At 34.1% G+C, this 12,591-nt stretch overlaps 1 protein-coding gene across 2 annotated transcripts in view; it reads left to right on the forward strand.

Moving 5' to 3' along the window:
- LOC121375245 (armadillo repeat-containing protein 3-like) overlaps positions 1-11,171 on the forward strand; it is a 29,441-nt gene extending 18,270 nt beyond the window's left edge. The window contains exons 17-23 of one of the 2 annotated variants that reach the window (XM_041502574.1): positions 774-912; positions 2,753-2,848; positions 4,817-4,918; positions 6,670-6,876; positions 7,505-7,667; positions 8,306-8,401; positions 9,063-11,171. In XM_041502574.1, the coding sequence (XP_041358508.1) occupies positions 774-912; positions 2,753-2,848; positions 4,817-4,918; positions 6,670-6,876; positions 7,505-7,667; positions 8,306-8,401; positions 9,063-9,173 (914 nt within the window). In that variant the 3' untranslated portion in view covers positions 9,174-11,171. The remainder of the gene's footprint in view (positions 1-773; positions 913-2,752; positions 2,849-4,816; positions 4,919-6,669; positions 6,877-7,504; positions 7,668-8,305; positions 8,402-9,062) is intronic. The other variant, XM_041502575.1, reaches the window with a different exon arrangement.
- Positions 11,172-12,591: the final 1,420 nt, after the last annotated feature.

The following is a 12,591-nucleotide window of genomic DNA, read 5'->3' on the forward strand; positions in this document are numbered from 1 at the left end:
TTGTTTGGTACATAATAATTCAGATAGGACATTTGTGTATTGCAATAACCTTCTGCCTGAATGTATTGGAATAAAATAATAATGTTTTAAAAATGGAATAAAATGTCAGATGTTTTGTACAAATACTTGTGGAAATATTTGGTATACTGAATGTTTTGTGTGCAAAAAGCATGTTTTGGCGATAATTTACACACTTTCCATACACCAATCTTTCCATACACCAATAAACAACCATATAAAGTAAGAAAAGTTAAAGTGTTATTCACTTCATATACTTTTAAGTATCCTAGTTAGGTTAATATTTACATATTCCCATGTTAATTTTAGTTGATATTCAGTAAATATGGCTGTATTTTGTTTTGTTTCTTTTATTTGATACTCTGATAATACAGCTGTATTTTGTTTTCTTTCTTTTATTTGATATTCAGTAATACAGCTGTATTTGTTTTCTTTATTTTCATTGCCTTTCATTTTAACTTATTTTTGTGCTTATATCCATTTAAGGTTCAAACACTCTGTCCTAGGCACACTCTTTAACTACCTGGGCTGTCTGTCCAGGACAGTGGGATAGTTATTAGTTGTTAGTGGTTAGTGAGAGAAAAGAGTGTGTATTGGTCTTACACCTACCCATTGAGTCATTAAAACTCACTCTGGGTGGGAGCCGTTACCGGGCTGTGTGTGAACCCTGTACTTACCAGCCATAGGTCCATTGTCTTAACGACGACACCACCGAGGCTGGTGTCTTTATTTTAAAACTGGTGCTGTGTTTTCAGATGTGGGGAACCTGATAGAGGACGGATTCATCGACGCAGGTCAGCTGAGGCCTGGCCAGATGTTCCGGTCTCTCGAAGACTACCTCGAGGAGGAGATGAACGACAAGAGGGCGGTCCTACTCGTCAACGCAAAACCAGAGTAAGCAACCCTGCTGCTCATTTCTCTTACACAGTTATCTCCCTTCACGGTTTTACTTTCATTTTGTCACCAGTATTTTTTTATTTTTTTTAGTTTTAATATTCAGAAAGAAACTAAAAACTGTAATGGTGGATTTATATCATCAACATTAAGATCTTTATGGTTACGGCTGGTCTAGAATTGATTACATCGGTAGACAAGAGGCACTGTAATTATTACTTTATGCCTAGTGGGCCTGATGCAGATTTTTTCCCATGCATACGACGTTTAACTTTTTTGTGACTGTAGTAGAATGATATCCGTAATAATAATAATAATAATAAAATTCTTTATTTTCAGAGGGTAAACACATTCAGTACAAGGTGACTGGTCTCCCATGAGGCCCTCTCTAATCTATACATGATATTATACATACATACATTCAAAGAAACAACATCAACATACATGTAATATGTATAGCATGAGGAACAATAGCACATATTATGAATATATAAATAATATTTAAATCAATTTGTTAAGAAACTTGAGTCAGTGATAACTCAATACATCATAATTATTTTAACAAACACAAAATCAACAACAAAGGTATATCTTAAAATTGATTATTATTTGAATAGTGCTTAAAATAACTGGATTTGAATGAGGCGAGGGATTGAGAATATTTTATCTTTGAAGGTAGTGTGTTCCACAGTTTAGCTCCCCTGCATGAAAAACTATGGCGATAAAATTCTGTTCTTGGTTTTAATTCATAAAGGTGATTATGTTGAGTTGACCTCAGATTTAAGGAGTGAATTTCTGAAGTTGTTTGAAACATTGTTTCTAGATATGATGGAGATAGTTTGTTGAGGACTTTGTAGACAAACTGGCAGGTTCTAAAGTCAATTCTCTCTTTGATTTTAAGCCATTTGAGAGAGCTAATTATTTCTGCAGTGGACATTTCTTTGCTTTTTTCAGTAATAAGTCTTGCAGCTTGATTTTGGATTTTTTGAAGTTTTCCTATAGCATGTTTTGAACAGGTTTCCCAAATTGTGGAGCAATAGTCTAAGTGAGGTAATATGTAAGAGCTGTAGAATATTAATCTGGTCTTTTGGTCAAGATATTTTCTGTTTTGTCGAAAAATGTATAATAAATAAGAAGATTTTTTAATAATGGCATTTATGTGGTTAGCCCATGTCAGTGTTGGGTCAATGTGTACACCAAGAAGTTTTTCAGAAGTGGAACATTGCACTGGTATGTGATCTACATATACAGTCAATGCTGTTGAGGTTTCTGCAATCGAGGTCAGTTTTTTAGAAAAACCAATAAGCATGATTTTAGTTTTATTTAAGTTAAGAGACATCTTATTATGGTTGCACCAAAGACTCCCCTCATTCAAATCTAACTGGACATGTTTTTCTAACAGAGATATGTCATCAGCTGAGCCTATTTGTGACATTATATTAATAGTAGGGAGCAGCAAGTTGTCACATCCACAATGTAATTAAATAAACAGTGTGCTGTGTGCCATTATTCTACATCAGGGCTAAATAAAATAGAATTTTATGGGTAGTGGGTATTGAAAAAAATTACCCTAAGATGATTATTTCTTAAAGAACCCGTATCTAATTTATATTAATTTAAAAATAGAATGGAGTTCACAAAAGTGATATTTTCATCCTGAAAAAAGATTATATTATTGGAAATGTTTCCTTCATTTTGAAAACGCAATAGTTTTCTCATGATAGTGATGTCTTCATTTTGCAGCACCGTTAAGTTATTGAAAATGTTTCAGGTTTAAAATAGAATGGATTTCTCATAATAGTGTTAACATTCATATTGAAAATGTTTATTGCGTTGACAGGAGAGTAGAACAAGAAACCCCTTCAACTCTGGCAGAACCTTCACCCACTAAACCCGATTCACGTGGTGTCGTGACGAAATCTATCTTAAAGAAAAAGTATACCGAGTCTAGTATTACGCTATACACTTTGCTAGCTTCAACCTAGAATGTACTAGCAGCAGTCAGTTAGTACTGAAAGTAGATCAGAAAAACATGCCTATTCCTCTCCTATACTTAATCCTTTATTTTAGCTCATTACAGTCCATTGACGAACACCAACAAATAAACATCTACTAAATACATTTAAGTGAATAATAATCTAAATCCTATAATTTCTCTCTTTATTGCCTAGTTAATGTCATTTCATTAGAACTTGCCTGTATCTCTATTATGCTTAATCCTTTATTTTAGCTCTTCCATTGAATTCCAATAAAAAAACCTGTTTAAGCAAATGTTCTATTTCTTATACTTTCTCTGTTTCTTTATCTATAAATGGTGTTTTTCATGTAGTCATGGTAGTTTTACAAATATGTCAGGGTTGGATTTCAGAAATTGTAAAGAAAAGTGAACAGTGTTTGTCTTACTGCTGGCATGTACCATTATTGATTTGACATAGCCCAGTATACAGACATTAGCCCATATGTTAATGTAACCAGGAAAACAATATTTTATTTTACTATGTTAGAGGAAGAGAAAAACCTATGTTACATTGTTCTTATCTTATTTTTGTGGTGTCTGAAAATTAAGGGTTGCAACTCTCTTTACAACTCTTAGTAGCCCATGAAATGGTGACAGCGTGTTTCCTCTCTTAATATCTGTGTGGTCCTTAACCATATGTTTGACACCATATAACCGTAAATAAAAATGTGTTGAGTGCGTCATTAAATAAAAAATTTTTTTTATCTCTTTACAACTCTTAAGACACATGCTAAATGATCTGGAATTCAGTTCTAGATGACATTATGTTTTTACATCATAATTATGAGACTTGTCAGTAGTCAACTTTGATTTTACACCTTAATTTTGTGGAGTTGATCACCGAGCCTGCCAATTGCATAGTCTAACATTTATATCAGTTCTGATACCTTCCATCAAGAAAGTTGGCACTTCTTAATCCAGCTAAATTGAGCACCCACTTGCAATAGTGGTGTGTTCCCTTAAACTACATGTACATAGTTGTGGGTGCTGACATCAGTTTGTAGACGCTTCTAGTAAAACAGAGAAACAACAATGTATCTTTTAGATATTAAGTAGTCATCTAACCATAGTTAGAAATTTTGCATTAGTTGAAGATATTAATTAAATTACATGTATTCTATAACATTTGGTATCTTTTTCTTATTTTAAAAATATTTTTTAATTTATAACTTTTTGCATAGCAGCCTTTCTCCTAATATACATGTACTATCAGCTTTTATGCTTTAATATATTAGCTATAGCCCTTGTGTATTTTTCAGATTCTTAAATTTTGTACAACAAAAGAAAATTAAATTGTTGTTGCTTTTACTTTAAAAAATGTTTTGCGTGAATTGTACTTCATAATTTTAAAGGTTCATTCACAGAAATTGTTTATGACCCTAAAAGATATGAATAATTTTACAGTCACAGATGGACATTTTATTACATTTGTATTGGGTATTACATACATTACATACATATATATATATATATATCTATATATACACACACAAGTAAGTCAGTCTTGTGTATATACATAATGTTTAAACTTAACTGAATATAGTATCATGAAAGATGACTTATGGGGAAAAATAGGTTATACTAAAAAGGATTTTGTTTTAGTGACTTTTCAAACATTTTAATATTTTCATAAACAATTATTGTCAAGTGGCTAAGGCATGCAACATATTAAAGTTTTAGTCAGTATGTATAACCATTAATAGTAATCTACTTCCGTTAACGACAGGATGAGTTCTTAAAAAGAGTTCAGTGTTAAAGGAATAATATATGTTGTTATACCTGTTGAGGTGTTAGGACTAACTATAGTATTAAAGGAATACTTCTGTATATAATACAGTACTGGTATTACTAGTGTTAATTACCACATGGTCACGTTTCAACCTGCAGGCAGGCCCCTCAGCCCAGACAAGAGGAGGGCGATGGTACAAAGGCTGAAGGCTCAAAGGCTGCTGCTGCTGGGAAGTCTCGAGCAGCCAGAGATTCTAAACAGTAAGTATAAATGGTATAAAATGGATTGATACATTTTCGAAATGAGTTTATGAAGTTTTGTAAAAATGTAGTTTAAATGTTGTTTATGTGATACAGTAGCATATATATATATATATATTTATCCTATAACTTACCCATGATATCCATGTCATAAAACCATGTATTAATTTAGTGTATTAACAGTTAATAATGGTATGCAAATTTAAAGGTATATGCAAATTTGCAAGGTCTCTAGGTAATAATGTGTTGCTGTCAATGGTCATTTGTTACAAGCCAACAAGACCTATATACCTGAGCGTAATGTTTTCATAAAATTTAGTTCATATTACCGATGGAGGCAACTTTAGTACTGTAATTTACTAAATATCAAACACAAATGTTAATTTAGAATTCGCTACTTGTATTTTTTAATATGTAAAATATCAACCTTGTCTAGTTAATCGGTATTTGTCTTGGCAGAGCCTCGACAAATACTGATTAACATAGACTCTTGATATTTTCCATATTAAAAAACACTTGTGATGAATCCTCTCTCTCTCTCTCTCTCTCTCTCTCTCTCTCTCTCTCTCTCACTGGGGGAGTGTTGTCAGTAAAAATAGAATCATTGCACATTCAAGTCTTTTCTAACTAGACCAAATGGACACTTTTAAAAGAAAAAAGCTCTTATTTTTTTTAGGAGGTTGGGGAGAGGCAACTGCCCTGTTACCCCCTCTAGGTATTGCTCTGCTCAAAGAATAATTTAATTTAAAAATATTTTCCAACAAATTATTTTATCTTTGTGTGACATTCATATTTGTTGTTGAATCAAAGAACTCTGAAGTCTTATTGAGTTATGCTGCCATTAATCATGGATTGCAGATTATACAGACACAGTATTTGTCTTTTGTTCGGCTTGATGCAATTTTCCTTTTTATTCCTGACATGTCAATTTGTACTATGATCCCAGGGGATGGTGTGGTGATGAATGGGTTATTCTGGTTGGTGACATCGGTTGTGATGAGCTTACACTCAATACACTGACGAGAGACTGAAGTGTCTCGATGATTGCTCATTGTTGTCGCATTCACTAAATCTTCCAGTTTCTTGCTATTCATGACAAAGACAAACATTAATGGGCTGACCAAAATGCCTGTTGTATTTTCAAAATGAAAATGTCAGACAATAAACATTGCATGATTGTTAAATTTTAATAACTTGACAATGTTCTATTTGAAAATAAATTTTGCCACATGATACATAACACATTTCATTTCAGCATTTAGCAGTGTGTTTATTAATGAAATGCTTTTGTCAAGTGTCTTTCAATGGGACAAATGATAAAAGTAAAGTGATAACAAATATGGAGCAGCACATGTTTGAACTTTGATTGATTGATTAATTCATCAGCCAACCCATGTAAACCCCTTATGCACCAACTAGCTATTCACTATACTGAAAACCCACCCATCCATCTGCTTGTCCATCTGTCCGTCCATCCATCCATTCTTCCGTCTGTCCATCCATCCATCCATCCACCCACACACCCACCCAAATCCATCCATCCATCCACCATCCACCCACCCACCCACCCACCCACCCATCCATCCATCCAACCATCCATCCATCCATCCAACCATCCATCTCAGTTCTTTATGAAAGTTCTAAACACATAGAACAAAGCATTATATTGTTTTAAAATGTTTTTATTGAAACAAAAAGACCCTCCTAAAGACTGAGCTATGTGAATACCATGTTGTTTGCCCGTCTGACAGGAAGACGAAGGCACAGAAGGAGAAGGAGGAGAAACAGCGTGAGGAGGAGCTGCAGGCCCAGCTGGCGAAGGAGGCCGAGGCAGCCGACGACAAGTTCAAGCCATTCTCGGACCTCGGCGACCCCACGCTGTGCAGCTTCATCGACGACATCACCGAGAAGATCCTCCCACTGCCCACCACCATGGAGCAGATTGTTGCCCTCGCAGAGTAAGTTACATAAAAAATAACAGAAATGATTGTGTCATTAGGCACATCCATAGATGTTGTTTTTAAAGAGTAAGTTCAGGTGTTTAGTTACATACAAACATCAATGAAAAGATTGCGTCTTTAGGTACAATCATGGAGCAGATTGTTGCATTTATTGAGAAAGTAAATGAGTATTTATATTGTTCACATGTGAATTTGTTGAGAAAAATCATATATAGTTACCATGATAAAATAACTGAAATGATCTTAATGATATTTTAACAAAAATAAGTTAACATGAATATACATAATAAAATTGTTGCTTTTGTTGAGTAAGTTCATATATACATGTGTAGTTATAAGAGATGCAAATTTTCCAGACTTTTTCAGAATTTGTATTATGCTAGGACACGTAGAGAAAACTGTTTCTGTCCTCATTCTTTGAGAAAAACTCAAAGTAACTTCAAGACCCTTCAGAGTTTCCCAAATCTTTCCATGACCAAGTTATTACAGTATTATTAAAAACTTTAGCAATTGCAGTAGATCATAGCCCTTACAAGTGTCAATGTGTTCTAACCTGTTTTATTGTGATTCTCATATCTGTCTCTGAATTGTATATTTCTGCATGGTGTTTTGTCTTTTTCTGTAGGTTTGTTTCGGAGAAGATGGGAGGCAGCATTGAGAAGGGCCAGGTGGCAAACTTCAGCTGGGAGCTCCCTCTCAGTCAGATCAAGTTTGAGCTCAAATCAAACGTCATCCCCATCGGCAAAATCAGGACAGGAATATATATACACAGGGCACTCCTGTTCAAGGTAAGCCCCATGGTCATAGTGTGTGGACAAAGAAAACACATCTTGTTATGTTGATGTGAACTCTACACTTAATACTAAATGACTGAATAAAAGACAGTGATGCCTTTGTTTATTTTCATATATTTATTTCCATGGTTATTTCCATCAAAGTTTAAGCCTGCTGGAGTAGGTGTGTAACTGGTGTGTAACTCAGCTGCTTGGCAGAGCTGTCTACGCTAAAATAACTGGGTGTGCAGGGAAAAGAAACAAATTGATACAAAGTAATAAAGGGTTTTCTCCAGCTGAGCAAAAAAACCACTTTTTAAATGGCATTTATTGTATCATTTCTCGCTCCAGCCAGTGCACCACGATCAAAGGTCGTGGTATGTGCTATCCTGTCTGTGGGATGGTGCATATAAAAGATCCCTTGTTGCAAATCGAAAAGAGTAGCCTGTAAAGTGGTGACAGCGGGTTTCCTCCCTCAATATCTGTATGATCCTTAACCATATGTCCGATGCCATATAACCATAAATAAAATATGTTGAGTGCATCATTAATTAAACCATTTCTTTCTTTCCTTTATTTTGTCTTGTCCCTGTAGATACGAAAGACATATTGCATAAGTTGTGACACATAACCAAGAGTTGGTTGTTTTGTAGACTCTGGCTGACCGTATTGCTATCGGGTGTACTCTGACACGGGGAGAGTACAATCACGCATGGAACCAAATGATGATTGCGGACGAGGACAGCTCGGTGAGTTCAGCCAGCTGATGACGTGGCTCTTTTATTGTTTTGTAACATTAATGTCATTGATTCAGCTTCTTAGGTATGTACCTCTTCTGTTTCACATAAAGTGAAGTTTGAGCTATTAAAAACATCAAGACGACCAGAAACAAGGTTTTACAGAATTGTCATTTGAGCAAGAAGTTGTAGGTAATGTGTAATTTAGCAGTAAAAAACTGATAGCTGAACATATTTTACAGTCTAATAACTAGGGTCAGTGCCTTTATTAGATTACTGTTACTTCATATGATGCTGGCTTGTTGCTATGAATAGCCTTTATCATTTTCATCATTTAGGGATTATTGATTACTATACATTTATAAAATAATTGGCAAATGTTAAAGAAAGATCCTATCCTTTTAAGAAGTTTTGGCTGGTGATAAATGTAGATGTCTTTGGTAGTCATGAATAAAAAATCCACAAGCCAGGATTTAATACAATGGATAAAGTTGATTTGTGCTTTTTGAATTGAAAAACTTTAAAAGCAGTTACCCTTATTTAAGATTTTGTGGGGTTTTCAAATGATTGCCAAGAAAATAGCCAATTTGTTTCATATAGATTTGTTTTTAGTCCATTTTCCTTCTTTATTACTATTATTTTTAATTCTTATAATTTTTGTTGTTTTTTTCAGCCTGAATTGCCAAAATTTCCACCCAAGACATACATTGTTGATCTGATGCATGAACCTGGGCGGCTTCTTCCCGTGGATGCTCCCGAAGCTATAACCTACACACACATATAACTGCAGTCGTTGTGTCACTGTCTGTGTGCCAGTTTTCTTGTTCTCATCTAGTTTCAGACAGATTGAAAGAAACGGATCATGATAATACACTTACTAAATGAACATCAGTACTGAAAGCAAGTGAGAAAGATGATTAAGTAGAAACGTTTGTGAGAAAACAAATCATGAAATCGTACAGTATTATATTTGTATTATTTGAGCCAGCATGTTTTCTTGGAGCATAAGCTGTATGCTTGGCCAGTGTCTGGATACAGGTCATACATAATGGAAGAAAACTAGATTTGTCCTAATTGCCAAATATTGTACTGTAAAATTGAAAATAATTTCAGGAAGTGAATTTCAAAGTGTTTCTTTGAAACAATCCGAGCATTTCCACTTGCATTTAGCTGTTCCTTTCACAGTAGTTATTCTAGTTTCTAGTGATCACAAACACTACAGCAGATAATTTTGCTAATATGTGGAAATGTTTGTGTTGAAAAGATGCGTTGTGAAAAGATATCATTACCGACCATTCACATTCTGATACTAATCATAGATTCAACCCCTGCAGTTCAGAAAATGTCCACAGCAATCTTTACAGCATTGCTGTTTGCCATTGGCAATTGCAGGGGTTGTGGATTTGAACTCTGCATGAGATACTAAGTTAGGTATCACTATCTGGTGTTAATTAAATTGACTTGATATTGAAATAAGCTCCTGGTGATAAGACTATAAGATTATTTCTTAAATCTTGCTCAGTTCTTGAATTGACTTGTGATATAGAATGTGTTATGTTGCATGCTTGTACTTTCACATTAAAATATAAGGTCTGTAAAATAATTTGCAGTCATTGAAAAGTGTCAAATGACAACAACAGGTTTTTGTTTACTTAGCTACGAAGTCAAGGAATAATAAGTGGTTCGCTGACACAGATCTGGGCATGAACTACAACTATAACAACTATATATTGTGTAAAATACCAGCAGTCGGTGGCTGAATATTTTACCCATTAAAAATGAGTGAAATGTCGGACGCAGAGCTCTGTTTACATGCTCATATACCCAATGGTTTCAGGCACGTCCGTCACAGTTCCGATTTCTGGCCTGGCCAGTGAGCTGACCTGGGACGGAGAGCAAAATGGGATACAGTGCAAATGAAAAAAATCCTTAAAGGGACAATTTTAAGTTTGTTTGCATTAAAATAACCACTAAATTACCAGTAATTATCTCATATGTAATACATCGGGGTAAATATAAACTTTACAATGTTTTGAAATGTAAAGCATTACATCAATAAAACGTTTGGGATTCTCTTTGACCTAATTATTTTAATTTTTGTTTGGCAGTTGGTAGAAGAAATAAACTGATACACATGAAATTATTGTAGGTAAAAAAATTTGATATTGAGTTACTACAAACATCATAGAATGACGAGACAGGACTTGAGTAGGCTATAGAGATTATATTCTGTAAACCAGGGAAAATCACATTATTTTCCAGGTTAGACTGTGTTTACGGCTACATCTTGATTTTAGCAAAATTTACACCTAAGATGAGTATTCATTAAAAACAAAACCCGTCGGAATATTAATCCGGTTTACAGTATTCATATTCTAAACAAGAAAATGGAAGTATAGCAAGATTGTAATCTTAATAATGGTCTATATTTTTCTCAAACATGTTACCATGGCTTCAATTTCAGGATTGTTTCTTTAATTCTTTTGATACCCAGAAGTGTGTGAATTAGCTTGGTACTGTTTGTTTGTTACTCTTTCATCGTTGAGAGCATACAATGACATGTTGTCTATTAATGCCGTTATTTTCAGTTCACATTATTGATGATAGCCTTCCTGTGATATGATTATTGAAAGATTTGAACATGAAAATATATAACTGTTATGTATTTTGCCAAATTGTTCATTTTATTTGATTTTTTGTATTCGTGATATCTGTACAAAAGTGTAAATAAATATTATTTTATATTGTAACATAAGAAATTAAAAAAAATATCTACTATTAATTTTGTTGGTGCTGTTTCTTTTGTGTTTATCTGTACTATCTAAGCCTGTATTCTATTACCAGTTTTCTGATTTACTAACATTTTAGTCTATGATAGAACACTTTCTATACCATTTTAACGTTGGATACAATATTATTGAGTCTACTCAGTTTGCTAAGCTATTTTAATTAATATACACTGTACAATGTATAATGTCAATCTGATAATTACAATTATAAAATGAATACACATGCAGCATGTAATTATAAACATAACGAAGACTGCCAAATGTTCTGTTGGCTTCATGATATAGTAGACCTCAAATATCTGTGCATACTTAGAGCCAATCATTTAAAATGATAAACTACTGGCACATCTAGTGAGGGTTGATGAATATGGACGCCAGAAAAGTGCATCTTCTGATTATATACCACAATGTCGTGCACTTCTCACCTAGGTTTTTTTTGTTTTGTTTTTTTGGTAGGAGCCAATGGTGTCGTTTAAAGCGTTCTTTGCTCATGAATTTTGCGGAATTTTACAAGACTACGGTAAATGAAAAATAAATTGATACAAAACTAAATAACATAACATCTACACAAGAAATCACAGAATGTCCCTTTTATAAGAACAGCATATATTATTTTGACTTCACGATGTACTGTTTACTAACATTTATCTCCACACACCGAGTAACAAAAAATAAATACTGGATGCTGAGGCCATTAAATACATTTTCTAATCATTATGACCATACTCCAAGATTTGCATGCCTCTTTGTGCATCGAGCACCATCAACTGGTCCCAGTCGTTACACTATTTGCTTTCCATCGGTGTCCGTATATACGGCTCAAGATTGGCGTCATTGTTTTATGTAGAAAGCCATCAAAAACGCGTCCACTGCTGAAGGCCTTTGACCTTGTTAATACCACCAGCAATGAGCAGGAAGGTATGTCTCGACACGTTCTGTCTATGATGACCACACTACAAGCTGCCCCGAGTTTAATGTTGTTTGATGATGTATTCTAATCGAAAAGAATCACACTGACTGGTGGTAATGCTACAAAAGTGTTTACACTGGCTTTTGGCGAACCGCAGCTTTAATTGTCACGGTAATGCGGTTTACCAAACAATATTACTGAAGTGATGCTTTCGCTTCCGTGTTCGATAAAATCTGAACCGCAATCACAATACAAATATTTGTACATTTTGTTTGAAAAATGTCAACCAGATAGTAAACATAACCTACTAATTGCTCCCAACCTCAAAATCGGTCCACAGCCCATTATAGACCAATGTAACAAATTAAGACGTGAGCATACATATTAATAATATAATATTTTAAAGTAAACTTTGATATCAATGCTATGAACGTATCAAACAAGTCACTGAAAAACAACAGTACATTAATGTAAAATAACTATTCTAAAACGATTTGAAAATG

This window comes from Gigantopelta aegis, chromosome 6 (genome assembly GCF_016097555.1).
Source record: "Gigantopelta aegis isolate Gae_Host chromosome 6, Gae_host_genome, whole genome shotgun sequence".
NCBI lineage: Eukaryota > Metazoa > Mollusca > Gastropoda > Neomphalida > Peltospiridae > Gigantopelta > Gigantopelta aegis.